The sequence below is a fragment of the Panthera tigris genome, chromosome B3 (assembly GCF_018350195.1).
Source record: "Panthera tigris isolate Pti1 chromosome B3, P.tigris_Pti1_mat1.1, whole genome shotgun sequence".
NCBI lineage: Eukaryota > Metazoa > Chordata > Mammalia > Carnivora > Felidae > Panthera > Panthera tigris.
In genome coordinates, this window is record NC_056665.1 from 118,117,462 (window position 1) to 118,138,194 (window position 20,733).

Below are 20,733 nucleotides of genomic sequence, written 5' to 3' on the forward strand. Positions count from 1 at the left end.
TTAGTTCCTCCATGTCTTTTCATAGCCTTTTCATAGTCTTTTCTTTTTATTGCTGAATAATATTTCATTGTCTGGAAGTACCAAAGTTTGTTTATCCATTTACCTACTGAAGGACACCTTGGTTTGCTTCATGCTTTGGCAAATTATGAATCAAGCTGGTATATAAATATCTGTATGCAGGTTTTTGTGTGGATATAAGTTTTTATCTCTTTTGGGTAAATACTAAGGAGTACAGTTGCTAGATCATATGGTAAAGTATGTTTAATTTTGTAAGAAACTGCCAAATTGTCTTCCCAAGTGGTTATACTATTTTGCATTCCCAGGAGCAATGAATGAGAGTTCCTGTTATTCCACATCCTTGCTAGTGTTTTGTGTTGTCAGTGTTCTGGATTTTGGACATTCTAGTGGATGCTATAGGGGCCCTGGGAAGAACACCCCTAAATGTACCACAATGGCAAATTGATTATTTCTAATTAAAACTATGTAAAAAAACAAAACAAAACAGCCTGTGCAAGGACACTCAGAACTCCTTCTGTCCCCCAGAAAGAAGGAAATAAATCTTCCCTGAGAAAGGTACCCTCCCTGTACCAGAAGGGAAAGACATCCTTATCACCAGAGATAGGGAATTTAGAGCTGAAAAGGCTGTATAAACCAACTGTAGAGGCCACTTTTGGGCAGTAGACTTGAGCAATGGAAACCCAAGTAAGGAAAAGGGTCCACAGTGACCACTGGGCCCATTAGGCGACCCGCCTCAAAACACCCATAGACCCTAGTTGACCGATGGGCTACTTAATAATCAGGCACAGGTACTAAAAATGGAAAATTCCATACGTTCCCATACCTCTTCACTCCCCCACAAACTCAGCTGGCCGCCTCCCCCTCCCCAAATGCCTCCTGGCAGTCACTCCTTTGCTGTCCAGCCCTCTGTTCCCCTGCACTGTATTCCATAACTTCTATCTCCTTTCTTCTGCCTTGGGTGAATTCATTCACCACCCACCCCAACTTTGCTATCTTTTACTAATTTACTACTTTAGCCCAAATTCTGAATTCCTTACTAATTTAAGCTCCTAAACACAAGTCTTTTTTTGTACTGTTAATTCCTCACAAATGTACTGTATCTTTGTCTAAAATGTATAAAGACTGCTTACCATAAAAATAATTTTTTAAAAACTGCCTGCCTTGGTCATTGCTTTGGGTCTGAATTTCACTACTGGGCCTCCATGTGCACATAATACAACTTTGTTTTTTCTCTCCTGTTAATCTGTCTCCTCACGTCAATGTAATTCTTAGACCAGCTAGGAGACTTTGAAGGGTAGAGAGAAATCATTTTTCCTCCCCTACAATGTATAATTCCCATAATTTCTTTTAAACCAGTTTGTTTGTTTTTCTTACTTGCAATCAAAAGAAGCTTAACTACTATAATGTCACTAACATGACTAAAAAATTCTTTTTTTAGAAAACGTTTATTTATATATTTTCGAGAGAGGGGGTGGACAGATAGCAATCCCAAGCAGACTCCATGCTGTGGAAGCAGAGGCAGACATATGCAAATTCACAAATCGTGAGATCCTAATCTGTGCCCAAACCAAGAGTCAGATGCTTAACCAACTGAGCCACCCAGGCACCCCTGTCTAAAGAATTCTTAAAAGACCAACTGGATGCTGGAAGGAAAAAAAGTTTAACTGTTGGGGCACCAGGGTGGCTCAGTCTGTTAAACATCCGTCTTTGGCTCACGTCATGATCTCATGGTTCTGAATTCAAGCCTCACATTGGGCTCTCTGCTGTCATCGTGGAGCGGCTTTGGGTCCTCTGTCACCTCTCTCTGACCCTGCCCTGCGCTCGCACGCTCTCTCTCAAAAATAAAATAAACATTAAAAGCAAACAAAAGAAGAATGACAAATCTCTGGGTATGCCTGTGATCTGCCTTCATTAACTCATTGAAGGGAAATAAACACATTAAAAATGTTTAACTTAAAAAATAAAGCCATACAAGTAGGGGATTAGGGAAAAATATAAGAGAGAAAATGTAATAATCATATATAGGGAAAGGTATTCCTTAGCATGACACAAAACCCAGAAACTGTTAAAAACAAAATCACAGGCCTAAAATGGTGTCATTTAGGCCAAGTCACCAAACCTGGGCTTAACCCCCAATTCCAACCTCTCCCATAAACAGTCTTAACTGGTCAGTCAAGAATTTTCTGTCGGCATCAATTACTGAGGAATCTGTCCTGAGGCCCTAGCCATTCCCCAAAGGAAGATGAGGTAATCTGCATAATAAGACCCCTTGATCCTCTCCCTAAGGAAGGGTGACCTTGCTAATAACGTCTTGCCCCACTCTCCCTCTAAAAATCTTCCGTTTTGTACAACTCCTCACAGCTCCCCTTCACTTGGTAGATGGAATGCTGCCCGATTCATGAATCACAATTAATAAAGTCACTTTGATCTTCAAATTTGCTTGGTTGAATGTTGTTTTTTAACACTAAAGGAAAAGACCAAGAGATTGAACATTATAAAATGTGAAGGTACGGCAAAAGAAAATTAAAAGATAAATTACAGAATAGGAGAAAATATAACACATAACACACAGGAAATATATAAAGGGCTTCTATGAACCAATAAGAAATTTGGCCAAAAGATATAAAAAGACTGCTCTCAGAAGGTAAAATACAAATTGATAATAAATATAGGAAATAATATTGGCTGAAATTGATGGACTAAATTCATCACTCTTCTTCTTCCAAATCCCTTCAAATGAGAGATAATACTTTTTTTTTTTTTTTGAGATTTTATTTTTAAGTAACCTGTACACCCAATGTGGGGCTCCAGCTCACGACCCTGAGATCAGGAGTGGCACATTCCAACAACTGAGCAGCCAGGTGTCCCAAGTCACATTAAAAAAAAAAAGTTGTTTGTTTGTTTGTTTGTTTGTTTATTTTGAGATTGAGAGAGAGACAGAGAGAGAGAGAGAGAGAGAGAGCACAAGCAGGGGAGGGACAGAGAGAAGGAGAGACAGAATTCTAAGCAGGCTCTGCACCATCAGCACCACCCAGGTGCCCGGCCCCCACCCCAAGACATACTTAAAAAAAATAATAAATCCAGGGGTGCCTGGGTGGCTCAGTCGGTTAAGCATCCGACTTCGGCTCAGGTCATGATCTCACAGTCCATGAGTTCGAACCCTGCATCAGGCTCTGTGCTGACAGCTCAGAGCCTGGAGCCTGCTTCAGATTCTGTGTCTCCCTCTCTCTTTGCCCCTCCCCTGCTCATGCTCTGTCTCTCATAAATAAATAAAAACATTAAAATAAATAAATAAATAAATAAATAAATAAATAAATAAATAAATAAATTCATAGTGCCTGGGTGGTGCAGTCAGTTAAGCATCTGACTCTTGGTTTTGGCTCAGGTCATGATCTCACAATTCATGGGAAGGATCTCCCTCTCTCTCTGCCCCTCCCTCACTCATGCTTGCTCTCTCTCTCAAAATAAATAAATAAATAAACAAACAAACAAACAAATAAATAAATAAAACTTAAAAAAAAAAGAAGAAGAATAAATCCAACAGGTGCCTGGCTGGCTCAGTCCATACAGCACATGACTCTTAATCTCAGGGGTGGTGAGTTCAAGCCCCACATTGGGTATGGAGCCTACTTAAAATAAAAAAAAGAAAAAAGAATAAATCCATAACAATCTTAGAAAATAAAAAAAGAGTGCTATTTAAAGGTGTAGAGAATATAAAGATTTCCTAGAATATAAAACACAGAAGAAATGGGATAGACATGAATGAAAGAAACCATAGGCCAAATATGGGCAGACTATTCAAAAATGAACTGCTCCAAAAAAAAAAAAAAATCTTACTCAAAATGAACAAACACAAAGAACATGAAGACTCTCTGGACCAACTGCCCTGGGCATGGTAACAGTTATTTAGGTTATGCTAGGTATGCCCTGGTAACTGAAATCTCAGTGGCTTAAAACAACAATGGTTTGTCACTATCCTCACAATTTGAAGCAAGTTGGGAACCAAACTTAAGTAGCTGTTATTCAAGCATTGATTTATGGATCCAGGCTTCTATGATGGAGCCCTGCCATTTGGAACATCTGGGTTGGCTTCCAAAATTGCCATGTGAAGGAAAGAGAAAAGGAGTCGTGTTTTATGACCAGCCTAGGGTGTCTAATTTTTGCCCTCATGCCATTAGTACTTAGTTGATGGTGTTTTGGGGTGATGATGGGGTGGTCTGGAGCTGACAGCCAAGAAAGAATCTTTAAGACGCCTTTGGTGCAAAAAGGTGATTTTATTAAAGCACGGGGATAGGACCCTTGGGCAGAAAGAGCTGCACTGGGGTTGCGACAGGGTAACTGATTATATGCCTTCAGGTGGGGAGGGGGTCAGGGATAGAGTAAGTCTCTAAGATATTTTGGAGGCAAGGTTTCCAGGACCTTGAGGGTCCAGCTGCTATTAGGAAAACACCATTTATTACCGTTTAGTAAAACCTCAGTCATGAGACCCTTCAGATGTATATCAGGGAACCATAAGCTTGGAGTATGACTGCCAGCATATATCTTGGGGGCGTTGAGATAAAGGAAGTTTCCAAAGGAATTTTTATGTCTTAAGGTAGATTTACAGAATCCTGGGGGGTCAGGATAATGTTAAGCCAGATTCCCTATTGCCCCTAGCAAAGTGTCATCATCAAGGCAGCTGAACTTCTAGAGGAAGGTCATTCTGCCTGTTTCAAGGACTTGTCATTGGGCTGTAGTCAGTAAGGGAATTTAATTTTTCATTTGCCTTTGTCTCCCACATCACCATGGCAAGCACTTAAACCTCCTTACATCTTAATGAGAGTGATATTAGGGCTCCAGGAAATGGAGTCTATATAGATTTCTGGAGATTAGGCTATGGATAAGATTGCCCTTTTCTTGCAGTTTACTAAGTTATCCATAAACTGAAGGAAACTCCCGTCCTGCGTGACTGTGATCTCTATCAGTCAACCATGTTTTCTTTCCTTTCCTTTGTTCTTGGGTAGCCAGGAGTGTCTGAGGAATATCACACATATCCCATGTGTATGTGGGAAGGGCGGGTGCTGTTAGCCTGCACTTTGCCCTCAGCTTGCCTCACACTCCCTCATCATTAGTCATTCAAACCCAACAGAACTACAGAGGAGGCTGGGAAATACTGTCATACTGTTTGTAACTGGGGGTTTACTCTCTCCGTTGAGGAGTTGAGGAGAGAGGCCTGTTGAGGAAAAAGACTCCTGCAACTGCAGAGGGAACTTGCAATCTACCTATACCGATTAGTCTAATCCTTTGTTTATAAATATAAATGGATCATGAGGAAAACCAGCAGCACGAATCACAAGGACCACATTGAGCAAACAGAACCACAGACCCGAAAGTAAACACAGATGATCCAGTGAACCACATATAACTTAGAAAAAATTCTCAGCATCCTCAGAATTGGTATTTGAAGATATTTCACATGAAAATGAGAAAAAATTGCAATTTAAAAAAGGAATCAAAGAATTCATTGGAAATTACAAATATAGGGGTGCCTGGCTGGTTCAGCTGGTGAAGTGTGCAACTCTTATCTAGGGGTTGTGAGTTTGAGCCATATGCTGGGTGTAGAGATTACTTCAAAATAAAATCTTAAGGGGCGCCTGAGTGGCTCAGTTGGTTAAGCATCTGACTTCAGCTCAGGTCATGATCCAACGGTTCGTGAGTTCGAGCCCCACATTGGGCTTTGTGCTGACAGCTCAGAGCCTGGAGCCTGCTTCAGATTCTGTGTCTCCCTCTGTCTGCCCCTCCCCTGCTTGCACTTTGTGTCTTGCATTGTCTCAAAAATAAGTAAACATTAAAAAACATTGTTTTAATCTTAAAAAAAAAAGGAAATTACAAATATAATTGCTGAGATAAACAATTCAGTAGATAAACTGAAAAACAAAACGGCTATGGCTAAATAGCCAAATTAGGAATTTGGAAGGAAGAGTTAAGAAAACCTCTCATAATTTTGCTGAAACAGTAGGAGGTGGGAAATGTACGAGAAAAAATTAAGGCATGGAAAATTCCAGTGTAGAGGCCACTTCTAGGCAACCAATTTTAGCAAAAGAAACCTGAGCAAGGTAGAAGGAACCATGGTAATAACCCCTGGGCTGACTACAAATAGGCCCATTTGGCAACCCACCTCAAAATAACCAGAAGTCCTAGCTGACCAGTGGGTTACTTACCTTCGGACACAGTTACCAAAGTTAAATTCCATAGGTTCCCATACCTCCTCACTTTCCCCCTTAACGACAGCCCCCCCCACACTGCCTCCTGGCACATAGTCTCTCCTTTGCTGTACTGTCCTCTGCTCCCTTGCACTGTATTCAATAAACTTCTACCTCCTTTGTTTGGCCTTGGGTGAATTCTTTCATCATCTATGCTGCTGGTCTCCACCCAATGGGAGGTCCCCACATCCAGCAAACACTGTCTTAATAGCAATCGTCTTGGCTTTGGATTACACAAATTTAGGAAACAAATAGGCTTTACTCAGCACCAACTTTACTTAGCTTTATTTATTTATTTAACGTTTATTTATTTATTTATTTTTCATTTATTTATTTGTTTTAACGTTTTTATTTATTTTTGAGAGACAGAGAGACAGGGTGCGGAGCCGGGGAGGGGCAGAGAGAGCGGGAGACACAGAATCTGAAGCAGGCTCCAGGCTCTCAGCTGTCAGCACAGAGCCCGACGCGGGGCTCAAACTCACAAACCTTGAGATCATGAGCTGAGTGGAGGAAGTCAGACGCTTAGCCGACTGGGCCATCCAGGTGCCCCAAAGTTTACTTAGCTTTAAGAATTCAGGATAAGTAAGGGGCACCTGGGTGGTTCAGCTGGTTAAACATCCAACTCTCGATTTCAGCTCAGGTCATGATCTCATGGTTTGTGAGATCGAGTCCCCTGTTGGGCTCTGTGCTGACAGTGTGAGGCCTGCTTGGGGATTCTCTCTCCCTCTTTCTCTGCTCCTCCCCTCCCCGAAATAAATAAATAAATATAAATAAATAAATAAATAAATAAATAAACAAACAAACAAACATTCAGGATAAGAGAAAACCCACAGCCACAGTATAAAGTCCTCCCACACTCAGAATACACGTGGTCACATGCCTAGAGGGTGAGTATGTGCAGCCAACTTCAGCCTTCAGATTAAAAGGCCTCACATTGGGACACCTGGGTGGCTCAGTCGGTTAAGCACTCGACTTCGGCTCAGGTCATGATCTCACAGTTCATGGGTTTGAGCCCCGCATCAGGCTCTGTGCTGACAGCTCAGAGCCTGGAGCCTGTTTCAGATTCCGTGTCTCCCTCTCTCTCTGTCCCTCCCCCCCCCCCCCCCCCATGATAGAAACTTCCTGGACACATCTTCCTTTGCCTGATTTTAATCTGTACCTTTTCCTGTAATAAACCACAATATCAATATAATAGCTTTCTGCCTGTTCTCTGGGTCATTCCAGCATATTATTGACTCTGTGGGTAGTTTTGAGACCCCTCCCCCATGCCAAACTTGCAGTTGGTATCAGAAGTGAGGGTGATCTCTTGTAAGGACTATTTCTTCTAACTTAGTAGTTTGCCCCAAACTCCCTGCACCAATCATAATGAAAGGGGTAATTTATCATTTCTTTAGCTGCCTAACCTCTGAACCTCCTTTCTAAATTAGCAGAAATTCCTATCAGTCTTAAGAGACTTGCTGAGACCCAACTATCAGCACAAAAGTTAAAAAGAGGATTTATGGTTAGAGTTGGTTGCTAGTGACAGAAAAATCCCCCAAGCCGTGGTGTAAACAACATAGATATTAATTTCTCTCACACAAATATTCCAGGTAAGCGGCACAATGCAAGGATTATTTTCTGCAATGTCAGGGGCCCAAGCTCTGCTGTCTTTACTAAGTGGCTTTAATATCATAGTGATCTGGTAGGGGAGATACCATGATCACTAAGTAGTTCCATATCATGATATAAGCATCATGAGCGTGCTATGAAAGCGCACACATGATTTGGATCTTTCCACAATGTCAGCTTTATTCAATCATAAAGCAAAGTAAATCATAATTATAAAGCAGGTTCAGGAATTCCAAACTCAATGACATTTTACCATGTGATTAAACTTGGCTTCTTACAAGCACACAGAGCAGAACATAAGACAAGTAACACAACAGGATAACAGAAGGGTGTAGGAAGTTAAGGAACCAAATCTGAAGTCAGTCTGTGGGCAGGCAGTGGAGACAAGGCCTTGGTCCGGTCCAGGTTGGCTCTCAGCACTTGCTGCCATTCAGGCAGTGAAGGATCACAGTTCTGTTCCAAGATCAACTGGGCAGGGACTTCGGTGGCAGCTGCCTTTTTTAAGTGGTCAGACATGGAGGGGTCATGTCTGAAGAGTCTGACAGTTTGCTGCAAAAATCTTCCCCTTTTTAAAGGGATTTAATTGATCTTGGGTCTCTGCAGACCTCCTCTACTCCTGCTTGTTATCAGTTCTGGGTGGTCAGCTGATGCGGGTCCTAGCTGTATCTCATAGGTGCAGTACCTTTAACTGCTTGCATCATTGCTTGACACAGGCTCCTGCTTAACATGGGAGACTCCATTTTGCTAAGATAAGGAAAACTAGCCACCTCAGCTCTAGTATTATATACAAATCCAACCAGCAAGAAGAAGAAAAGCGCAGAAGGGCACCCTCTCCCTTGGGAATAACTTCCCAAAGTTTCACATTCCACTTCTGCCTGTATACAATTGGCCAGAACTTTGTTACACGTTCACTCTTAGCTGCAAAGGAGGTGAAAATATAGTGTTTATTCTTGGTGGCCGTGTATTAAAAAGATAGGCAATTCAGCAAGACAACAGAAGAGTCACATTTATATACCTATTTAATAAAGTTTCAAATACATAAAGCAAACATTTTAGAAATACAAGAAACTTATAGCTCTCCAATAATCGTTTATGTGTTTCAACCATTAAGAAACTAATAGATCTAAGATAAATAATTAGTAAAGACATTTAGTAAGCTAAATGTAAACTTAGTTTACATTTAACTAAACTTTAGTTTAGTAAACTAAACTAAAACAATTAGTAAAGACTAAAACAATTAGTAAAGATATAGAAGATTTAAACTACATAATTAATCAATTTGTTTAGTTAGAGAAAGAGAGAACTTTGTTTGCAACAGACAATATATTTTTCTCAAATACTCTTACAATATATATAAAAGTTGACAATGTACAGAACATAAAAAAGTTCAAGAAAATCCTGAGAATAAAAATGATGCAGACTATAATATATATATATATATATATATATATATATTTTATAAATATTTTTATTTATTTTTGAGACAGAGAGAGAGACAGAGCATGAGCAGGGGAGGGGCAGAGAGAGAGGGAGACACAGACTCCGAAGCAGGCTCCAGGCTCTGAGCTGTCAGCAGAGACCCCGATGTGGGGCTTGAACTCATGGACCGCGAGATCATGACCTGAGCCGAAGTCAGACGCCTAACTGACTGAGCCACCCAGGCACCCCAATATATTCTTTTTTTTAATGTTTATTTATTTTGAAAGAAAGAGAGCATGTGTGAGTGGAAGAGAGGCAGAGAGAGAGATAGAGAGGGAGAGAGAGAATCCCAAGCAGGCTCCATACTGTCAGCACACAGCCTGACGTGAGGTTTGATCCCACAAACTGTGAGATCATGACCTGAGTTCAAATCAAGAGTTGGACGCTTAACTGACTGAGCCACCCATGCACCCCTATAATATATTCTTTAGGGGCGCCTGGGTGGCTCAGTCTGTTAATCGTCCGACTTCAGCTCAGGTCATGATCTTGCAGTCCATGAGTTCGAGCTCCGCATCGGGCTCTGTGCTGACAGCTTGGAGCCTGGAGCCTGTTTCAGATTCTGTGTCTCCCTCTTTTTGTCTCCTCCCCCACTCACGCTCTGTCTCTCTCTTCTCAAAAATAAAATAAAAACGTTAAAAAAAAATTTTTTTAAATAAACACCAAGCAAGGTGTTTAGTCAGAAATTAACAAGAAATTTGTTATCTACATGGAATATTAACAGCTCTCTGGGAGAGAAGAAAAGTGAAAGAAAACATTAAGGAAAACACAGAGGTTGCCTAAAGTCTTTATCTTCAAAAGTCATATCTTCAAAAGAACCTGGGTGGTTCAGTCAGTTAAGCGTCTGACTTTGGCTAGGTCATGATCTCAAAGTTCGTGGGTTCCAACCCCACATCAGGGTTGCTGCTGTCAGTGCACAGCCTGATTTGGATCCTTTGTCCCCTTCTCTCTCTGCCCTTCCCCGGTTCACGTGTGCATGTATGCTCTCTCTCTCAAAAATAAATAAACATTTAAAAAAAAAAGTCGTAGATCTAATGGAACTAGAAATAAAGACTTAAATATAGTATTTAAAATTACAAAAGTAATCAACAGAATAGTCAAAAGTAACAATACATCTGTCAAACACTGAGAGGGGAAGAAAGAGTACGTTGAACACTCATGAGTCAATAGATAATTCTAAAATGTAAAAATTAAGAAATAGAGGTATAGGCATAGTATCTAGTATAATGGAGGTAACCATAAATGCAAGTGAAAATAGAAACAGTTTAAAAGAGATTGCCGGAAGGACATGGAACTTTATGATAGAAGAGGGGTGGGAAAAAGATTGTTGGTTTTCATTTTAAGCTCTTTCCTACTCTTAGACTTTTACAATATACAAAATTACTTGGGGAAAATTTTTAACTTCTTTTTAATATTTACTTATTTTTGGGAAAGCGCAAGCAGAGGAGGGGCAGAGAGAGGGGGACAGAGGATCTGAAGGAGGCTCTGCACTGACAGGCTAACAGGGGGGCTCAGACTCACAAACTGGGAGATGATGAGCTGAGCCAAAGTTGGATGCTCAACCAACTGAGCCATCCAAGTGCCCCTAAATTTTCAATTAAAATGAAAGCTCCTTCTAAATACTTAGATTTAGAAAATAAATAAATAACTCAGATTAAAAAGGAGTTGTAGAAAGTTAGGGGTGCCAGGGTGCCTTGGGATTCTCTCTCTGCCCCTCATCCACTCACATACGTGTGCTCTCTCTCTCTCTCAAAAATAAATGAACATTAAAAAAAAAAGGAGCTGTAGAAAGTTAAAAACTAGTTAAAAATTATGATGAAACAATACTGAAAAAGTCCACATCAAACCCTCCTGTACATAGCCATATTGGTATTCAGAAGAAAAGCACAGGCCCAAATAGACTCATTGGAATATAATAAAAAAAACAAATAAAAGAACCAATCATTTATCTCAATAACTTAGATAAAAATATAGCTATATAAACACAGGAAAGAAGGCACTGATAAAATAAATAAAAGCAGATAATAAACGGAAACAGAAAGCAACAAAAATATGAAAGTTGATGAGAGTTAAAAGTATTCCAAGATCTTCCTCATTTTCTGACAGAAAGGCAAAGAGTAACTCTTCACTCTGTTAAAGTTTTAACAGTAACCATTAAAATAGTAACTTTTTTTTTTTTTTAAAGTAGGCTTCTTGCCGGATGTGGAAACCAATGAAGTAGAGCCTGAGGCGAAGCCTGAGGTGGGGCTTGATCTCAGATCTCAGGACTCTGAGATCATGACCTGAACCAAAATCAAGAGTCCTAAGCTTAACCAACTGAGCCATCTATGCACCCTAGAGATAGGGCCTCTAAAATGGTCATTAAAGTAAATAGGGCCATATGAATGGGCCCAAATCCAATATGGCTAGTGTCCTTATAAAAAGAGGAAATTAGGACACAAACATGCATGAGAGAAGACCATGTGAAGACACAGAGATGGTCATCTAGAAGCCAAAAAGAGAGGTCTGTAAACAGATTTTTCCTTCCCAGCCCCCTGAAGGAAACAACCTTGCTGATACCTTCATCCTAAATTTCTATCTTCCAGAACTGCAGGAAATGAATTTCTGTCATTCAAGCCACCACAAATCTGTGGGATTTGTTATGGTCACCCTAGCAGACTGCAAATTGATTTATAGATTCAATGCAATCTCCATCAAAATTCCAGCTGGCTTCTCTGCATAAATTGACAAGTTGATCCTAAAATTCTTATGGAAATTCAAGGAACCCAGAATCTTGAAAAAGGGTAAAGTTGTAAGATTCGTAATACCCAACTTCAAAACTTAGTACAAAGCAACAATAATGAAGACAATGTGGTACACACCTAAGGACAGACATAAAGATCAATGGAACAGAATTGAGAGTCCAGAAATAAACCCTCATATTTACAGTCAACTGATTTTTGACAAGGGTGAGAAGAAAATTCAATGGGGGAAAGAAAGATCTTTTCAACAAATGGTCTTGAGACAACTGGATATCCACATGCAAAATAATGAATTTGGATCCCTAACTCAAACCATACATAAATTGATTCTAAATGAATCAAAGACCTACATATACGAGCTAAAACTACAGAACTCTTAGAAGAAAACACAGGAGTAGGGGCGCCTGACTAGCTTAGTCAGTGGAGCATGCAACTCTTGATCTTGGGGTCATGAGTTCAAGCCCCACAATGGGCATAGAGCTTACTTAAAGAATAATAACCAAAAAAATCTAAAAACTTTCCTCCATCAAAGGATACCATTAAAAAAATAGGGGCACCTGGCTGGCTCAGTGGGTAGAACATGTGACTCTTAATCTGAAGGTCATGAGTTCAAGTCCCACATTGGGCATGGAGCCTACTTTAAAAATTTTTTTTATTTAAAAAAAATAAAAGAACAACTCACAGAATGGGAAAAATATTTGTCAATCACATATTTGATAAGGGACATGTATGTAGAATATATAAAAACCCTTTCAACTCAATAATAAAAAGACAGCCCAACTTAAAAAAAAAAAAAAGGACAAAAACAAAACAACAACAACAAAAAACAGGACAAGGATCTGAATAGACATTTCTCCAAAGATATATAACGGTCAATAAGTACATGGCAAGATGCTTGACATCGTTAGCCATCAAGGAAATGCAAATGAAAAGTACAAAGAAACTATTACCCATTAGGGTGTTTATAATGAAAAAGACAGATAATAATGAGTGTTGGCAAGGATGTGGAGAAACCGGAAGTCTCATGCACCGCTATGGGACTGTAAAATGGTGCAGATACTTTGGCAAACAGTCTGGCAGCTCCTCAAAAGGATAGAGTTTAATATACGGCCTATCAATTCTATTCCTGTATATACAGAAAAATAAAAACATAGGCCTGCAAGTTGCAGAACATAGATTCAGTATGTTCACACTTCCATATGCTTACACACTGCAAACATTCAGAAAAAAATTAAGATGTATGCACCCATCTTTAGGGGAAAGGGGGAACTGGAAGAAGAGATTCTATCACTTCACATTTTAAACTTTTCAGTATTGCTTACATCTGTTTCAAAAAATATGTATTTTGGGGGACGCCTGGATGGTTCATTTGGTTAAGCGTCCATCTCTTGATTTTGGCTCAGGTCATGATCTTGTGGTCATGACCTGGCGGTTCCTGAGTTTGAGCCCCGCATGGGGCTCTGTACTGGAGCCTACTTGGGATTCCCCCCCGCCCATCTCTCTCTCTCTCTCTCTCTCTCTGCTTCTCCCCTGCTCACTCTTTCTCGCAAAGATAAATAATTAAATTAAAATTTTTTCTAATGTATTCTTTTTCTCTAAAAAAGAACCATGATTTTTCTTGTACAGAGCAGTTTGAAAAGCAATATACAAACCTTTGGCAATGATCTGCAGATCACGAGAAATGAAACACACATGGGCTCAGTCTCTGGCAATTATGAAATCAAACATTACATTCTGCTTCACACATTCTAAGACTTTCACATACAGTATCATGTTTGATCCTCTATGAGAGACTTTTACCATGTTACACACAAGAACTCTGAGACCTAGAAAAATTAAAAAAACTTGCCTAAGGCTACAGAACTAGTTAATGAAGCCAGAGGTAGAACTCTGATTATACCTCACCACCATGCTGCTTCTCACCTTTGAGCTCCACATTTGGAATTGGTCAAAGCTCTGTCACTCATTAGAGTGTAAACTTCGTGGCTTCATATTCTCCAAGCCTCAAGTTCTTCCTTTGCAATATCTGAAACATAATCCCAGTGTTTTGTGAACATGCTGAATTTTGTATGTAAAGCACTTGGGCATTGATAAAGCATAGCTGTTATATGTATAAATAAAACGCTGGGCATCTTTGAACCTTATGCTGCTTCAAGGGTCACATTCAAAAAGTTGACTTTTAGCGTCTACTAAGTTTGAAACCCATGCATTCCCTACCATACAGCAATTCCACTCCCAGGTATACACTTCACTGAAAAGCACATGTATGTCCATCAAACAATAGGTTCTTGAATGTTCATAACACTAAAGTCCCAATCTGAGAACTATCAAATGCCCATTGATAGTAAAATTGACAAATCCTTTCCTATCACAAAATGGAATAGCATTAAGCAGTGATAATACCATCTGCAACCACGCCTAACGATATACATGAATCTCAAAAACATAATGTTGGGCCAAAGCGGAAAGCACTAAAGACCACGCAAGGAAGGATTCATTTCCATAAAATAACCCATTTTGTTGGAGTAGGATAGAGTACCTGTGGGGGCAGGGGAGGTGCTTAGAGCAGGAATGAGGGTAGCTGCTGGAGTGCTGGTGATGGTGTTTCTGGATTCGTGTGCTTGGTTACACGGGAATGTTCCGGTTGTGAAAATTTCCTGGATTGTACTCTTAGGGTCGGTCTGAGCGCTTTTTGTGTGTACGTTATAATGTACTGAAAATTAAAAACCAAAAAAAACCCACCCCCCCCCCAAAAAAAAAACAAAAAAACAAGCAGCCCTTTTCCCTGAAGGGGCTGGAATTTTTGGAATTCTGCCTAAGCTCATTAGGCTATGGTTTCACCACGAATCAATTACCCAACAATTTTCACTTCAAGTGACAATGGCCAGAGGGAGACAAGTGTTCTGAAGGCGGGTTCGACGCTACACCCAGCTTTCACGACGCCCTGCGCGCGCACCGCCCAGGCCCCGGAGAACGACCTGCTGCTTTTCCTTGAGACGAGTCCCGGGCGTGCGGTCCCCGGGTCTGAAGCGCCCTGACGCCTCCTGACGCGGCTCCACCACCTACCGTCGGGTGCCGGGGGACGCCTGATCCCTTCGGGCCTCCAGCGCGCCCTCCACGGCCTAGACGCGACTGCAGGCGAGCGCTACACGCGGCTCTGGGCAGGGATGGCGACTGTGATCCTGGAGCCCGCGGGCCGCTGCGCATGGGACGAGCCCGTGCGCATCACCGTGCGCGGCCTCGCGACGGGACAGCTCGTCACGCTGCGCACGTCCCTGCGCGACGAGAAAGGCGCGCTCTTCCGGGCCCACGCGCGGTATCAAGCGGACGCCGGCGGCCTCCTGGACCTGGCGCGCGCGCCCGCGCTGGGCGGCAGCTTCACGGGGCTCGAGCCCATGGGGCTGCTCTGGGCCTTGGAGCCCGAGAAGCCTTTTTGGCGGTTTGTGAAGCGGGACGTACAGACGCCCTTCGCGGTGGAGCTGGAGGTGCTCGAGGGCCTTGAGCCCGACATCGGGCGGGTCCTGAGCCGGACGGTGCTGGAGCGCGACTTCCTGCGGCCGGGGGTGCGGCGCGGGCCGGTGCGCGCCGGCCGGGTGCGCGGCACGCTCTTCCTGCCGCCTGGTGAGTGCTAGGCACGAGGGACAGACAGGGTGCCCTGGTGGCCGTGGTTTCCGGTACTGCTTTAGGGAGAATTTAGGTCGTCCCTAAGGACAGAGAAGCTGATGATTGCTAAGCCAGTGCACAAACCGGGGTGTGTATTTTGAGATGTTGGGCTCTGTGTTACGCGTTTTGCTGGCATTATGTCTTTTAATCTCTTTTAATCTCCGTAATATCTCAATGAGGTGGGTATTGTTCCGAAGGTAAAGATAAATAAATAAATGGGTAGGCATGTTGTCCACCTTGCTATTAAAAACTACTCTGTAGATCTCATCAGCCCGACTGGTCTTAGGGAAAATGATAACGATCAAGGAAGGATTGCCATGTCATCCTTCTCTAGTGTCCTGGGTGCATTAGGCGTTTTCCCCACTTCTTCATGCCCCTCGGTGCCACAGGTCACACTTAAGACTCCCCTGCCTTTCTCACCTGAAGTCATCTCTGGGTATTTATTTTTCTTTCCTCTCTCTAGATAGACATCTGAAATATCAGTACACACACACACACACACACACACACACACACACACGAAAGCCAAGGGTCGATGCAACCCAACATAAAGCTTTATTTCGAGATTCTTAATTTTATGTCCCATCCCCTAACAGGACACTGTGAATCAACGCTATCTGAAACATGAAATTCCTCCTTCCATGCTGCAATCATTAATGACAGACTTTGTTACTCTCCCTGACAACCAAAAATTCTTAGAATCTTGTAGATAATTTATAGAATCATATGGAGGATAAACTCATCACTGAGAAGGGAGATTTTCCTTTGTAGATTTTCCTCTTTCCAAGGTACTTGTATTCCATTTCAGTAGTAACTTGGGGAGCAGATTTTTGCCTTTGATTCATAGGAACCCACTAAGTAATTTAGAAAGATCTCTAAAAGGAAAACAAATTCATTAAATGTATAATGCCTTTCCTTTCTATTATTCTATTCTCTAGGACCTGGACCTTTCCCAGGGATCATTGACATCTTTGGAATTGGAGGGGGCCTGTTGGAATACAGAGCCAGCCTTCTGGCTGGTCATGGCTTTGCCACGTTGGCGTTAGCTTATTATAATTTTGAAGATCTTCCCGAGGAATTGGATAGCATAGACCTGACCTACTTTGAAGAAGCCGTGTGCTACATGCTTCAACACTCCCAGGTTCTCCTAATGTCCTTTATTGTATCATTCTTTCCAGAAATACATCCAGAGATGGTGTCACTTTGCACTCACCTGTACCAGGTGCCCTGATGCTGCTCTAGTCTTCCTTCACAGAGATTTCTTTTAGAGACTTCCTTGGCTTTAGGTGCCTATTTACACTTTCTCTGTCAGATGGCTTAGTAATGCAGAATTAATCATAAAATCCATGTGAGATTTTATTTAAAGGAATTATTCAGGGACATTAAAATTCCTCTTGTTATGCAAATGGTGTTTCTAATTTGTTAGTTTTGCATGCTTTTTTCAATTAAGTTTCTTGTAATGTTTATTTATTTATTTTGAGAAAGAGAGCAAGCAGGGGAGGGACAGAGAGAGGGGGAGAAAGATAATCGCAAGCAGGCTCCCTGTTGTTAGCGCAGAGCCCAACGTGTGGCTCCAACTCACAAATCGTGAGATCGTGACCTGAGCCAAGATCAAGAGTTGGATGCTCAACTGGCTGAGCCATCCAGGAGCCCCTTTAATTAAGTTTTTTAATTTTAATTCCAGTATAGTTAACATACAGTGTTATATTATTTTCAGGTGTGCAGTATAGTGATTCAACAGCCCATCACAACTGCAGCCTTAATCCCCAGCGCCTAGTTAATCCCACCCACCTTCCCCTCTGGTAACCATCAGTTTGTTCTTTGTAGTTAAGAGTCTGTTGATTTCCCTCCCTCTCTTTTTCCCTTTGCTCATTTTGATTTTTAAATTCCACATATGAGTGAAATTCTATGGTATTTGTCATTCTCTGACTGACTTATTTCACTTAGCATTATACTCTCTAGTTCTATCCATGGGGTTACAAATGGCAAGATTCCATTCTTTTTTATGGCTCAATTATATCTATCTATCTACACGCACACACGCGCGCGTGCGCGCGTGCACACACACACACACACACACACACACACACCACATTTTTATCCATTCATCTATCATGCGTACTTGGGCGGATTCCTAATTTGGCTATTGTAAACAATGCTGCAGTAAACATAGGGGTGCATGTATCCCTTTGAATTCATGTTTTTGCATTTTTTGGGTAAATACCCAGTAGTGCAAATACTGGATTGTAGGATAGTTCTATTTTTAACTTTTTGAGGAACCTCCATACTGTTTTCCACAGTAGGTGCACCAGTTTGCATTCCCGTATATGTGTGTTCCTTTTTCTCCACATCCATGCCAACACTTGTTTCTTGTGTTACTGATTTTAGCCATTCTAACAGGTGTGGGGTGATATCTCATTATAGTTTTGATTTGCATTTCCCTGATGATGAGTGATGTTGAGCATGTTTTCATATGTGTGTTGGCTTATATGTCTTCCTCTTCTTTTTTTTTTTTTTTTTTTTTTGGTGTGTATGTCTCCTCTGAAAAAATGCCTATTCATGTCTTCTGCCCATTTTTCTTTCTTTCTTTCTTTCTTTCTTTCTTTCTTTCTTTCTTTCTTTTCTTCTTCTTCTTCTTCTTCTTCTTCTTCTTCTTCTTCTTCTCCTTCCTTCCTTCCTTCCTTCCTTCCTTCCTTTCTTAACTGTTTTTAAGTAGGCTCCATGCCCAGTGTGGGTCTTGAACTCAGGACCCTGAGATTAAGAGTCATATGCTCTACTGACTGAACTGGCTAGGTGCCCCTGCCCATCTATTAATTTGATTATTTGTTTTTTGCATGTTGGGTTTTATACATTCTTTCTATATTTTAGATACTACCCTTTATAAGATATGTAATTTGCAAATATCTTCTCCCATCCCTTAGGTTACCTTTTAGTTTTGTTGTTTGTTTCCTTCACTGGAATCTTTTTATTTTGATTTTTTAATCTTTAACTTACTATGTGTGTTCCCAAATTTTGACCAGAACTTGCTCACGCATTTCAGAAGCTAAGAACTACTTAATTTGATTCTAAAGTCTTACTTTGTTTCTATAGAGTTAATTATTTGGTAGTGTATTTAGATGGGGTTTGATGAATCTTTCGCTTAATAGAACGGAACTTGATTCCACACAGTTAGATACCTAGGCCCATTGAGACTTGATTGTGCCTACCTGAATGTGGACCTGAATTTCATAGGCTCCATGATTGGCCATTCTCTAGTGGATGATTCTCTGGAACATTTGTAAATGATTCCCAGACTTGCCAGTGAGGTTAATCTTTGATTGCCATGAAAAAAGAAAAAAAAAAAAAAGATTTGTTTGCCATGTGTTCAGCCAGATATGTTTAATATGGGAAAGAGGTTGAGGTTGAAGTTGAGCTGAAGTTGATACTCTTGTGGCCAATTCACAAATTAAAGGTAGCAGCATCTCTAGTTACATTCCATTTTCTTTTAATAGGTAATACCTTTATTTATTTATTTTTTGAAACTAATCTCTATGCCCAATGTGGGGCTTGAACACAGGACCCTAAGATCAAGAGTCGTGTGCTCTACCCACTGACCCAGCCAGATGCCCATTTTCTTTCTTTCTTTCTTTCTTTCTTTCTTTCTTTCTTTCTTTCTTTCTTTCTTTCTTTCTTTTTTTTTTTTTGTCAGCCTCTAATAGGACGGCTACTTCTTATTTTTCCTCTACCCTCAGCTTCACTAAGACTGAAAGTATGAACACTCACTAGGTGAGCTGCTATTGACGAAAAATGCTGCCATCATTGTAGAACATTTTTCTATTAGATACATTCTTGATGCTTCTTTCTTCTTTTCTTCCAGGTAAAGGGCCCAGGCATTGGGCTTCTGGGCATTTCTTTAGGGGCTGATATTTGTCTCTCCATGGCCTCATTTTTAAAGAACATCTCAGCCACAGTTTCCATCAATGGATCTGGGTTCAGTGGAAACAAACCTATATACTACAAGCAGACTTGCATCCCTTCATTGAGCTATGATCTGAGGAGAATCAAGGTCACTTTCTCAGGCGTCCTGGACATTGTGGATATACGGAATGATACTGTAGGAGGCTATGAGAACCCCAGCATGATTCCAATTGAGAAGGCCCAGGGGCCCATCCTCTTCATCGTGGGTCAGGATGACCATAACTGGAGGAGTGAGTTATATGCCCAAATAGCCTCTGAACGGTTACAGGCCCACGGAAAGGAAAAACTTAAGATCATCTCTTATCCTGGGACTGGGCATTACATTGAGCCTCCTTACTTCCCCCTGTGCCCAGCTTCTGTGCATAAATTACTGAACAAACCTGTGCTCTGGGGTGGGGAGCCCAGGGCTCATTCTAAGGCCCAGGAAGATGCTTGGAAACAAATTCTAACCTTTTTCTGCAGACATCTTGGAGGTCCCCAGAATATAGCTTCTCCCAAATTGTAATGTGTTGGGTCTGTTGTCTACGTGAGAAATTCAAGGTCAGATTCTGGTGTTTAATAATCATATGTGAATTGGTTGTCCCCTGGATAACATTAAATTCATGTCATGGGTATTAATGATGTGTTTTAGGTAACAATTTGAATAAATTATTTTTTCATTAATTTTACTAATGTAATACATGCATATTACAGAAGATTCAGTTAGATGTATACAACACACACACACACACAAAAGCATTCCCTGTTAAAATTTGTGTTTTCTTCTATATGGTTTTTACTTACCACTTTGAGCCGTGGTTGAAATTTAAAGCTGAACAAATACTAGGTTACTTTTTCTGAAAAAAATTTTTTTTAATGTTTATTTATTTTTGAGACAGAGAGACACAGAGCATGAATGGGGGAGGGGCAGAGAGAGAGGGAGACACAGAATCGGAAGCAGGCTCCAGGCTCTGAGCCATCAGCCCAGAGCCTGACGCGGGGCTCGAACTCACAAACCGTGAGATCGTGACCTGAGTTGAAGTCGGACG

At 41.1% G+C, this 20,733-nt stretch overlaps 1 protein-coding gene, 1 long non-coding RNA gene and 1 other non-coding gene across 3 annotated transcripts; 1 reads left to right on the forward strand and 2 right to left on the reverse strand.

Moving 5' to 3' along the window:
- Positions 1-7,939: 7,939 nt before the first annotated feature.
- LOC107180853 lies at positions 7,940-15,322 on the reverse strand. Its single transcript, XR_006218984.1, has 3 exons — positions 15,152-15,322; positions 14,009-14,111; positions 7,940-8,786 (listed from the first exon to the last, which is right to left on the reverse strand). It is a non-coding gene; the product is annotated as an uncharacterized LOC107180853 (long non-coding RNA).
- LOC122239660 (peroxisomal succinyl-coenzyme A thioesterase-like) lies at positions 15,240-20,368 on the forward strand. The gene is made up of 3 exons (XM_042990071.1): positions 15,240-15,706; positions 16,687-16,889; positions 19,605-20,368. The coding sequence occupies exons 1-3, from the start codon at positions 15,253-15,255 to the stop codon at positions 20,208-20,210; spliced, it is 1,263 nt and encodes a 420-aa protein (XP_042846005.1). The 5' UTR covers positions 15,240-15,252; the 3' UTR covers positions 20,211-20,368.
- LOC122239963 lies at positions 19,482-19,552 on the reverse strand. Its single transcript, XR_006219348.1, has one exon. It is a non-coding gene; the product is annotated as a small nucleolar RNA SNORD56 (small nucleolar RNA).
- Positions 20,369-20,733: the final 365 nt, after the last annotated feature.

Bases quoted from the DNA above. Each gene is read 5' to 3' on its own strand.
- LOC122239660 (XM_042990071.1), top strand. From the start codon at position 15,253: ATGGCGACTGTGATCCTGGAGCCCGCGGGCCGCTGCGCATGGGACGAG. The intron at 15,707-16,686 runs GTGAGTGCTAGG...TCTATTCTCTAG, and splicing joins CACGCTCTTCCTGCCGCCTG to GACCTGGACCTTTCCCAGGG. The intron at 16,890-19,604 runs GTTCTCCTAATG...CTTTTCTTCCAG, and splicing joins ACATGCTTCAACACTCCCAG to GTAAAGGGCCCAGGCATTGG.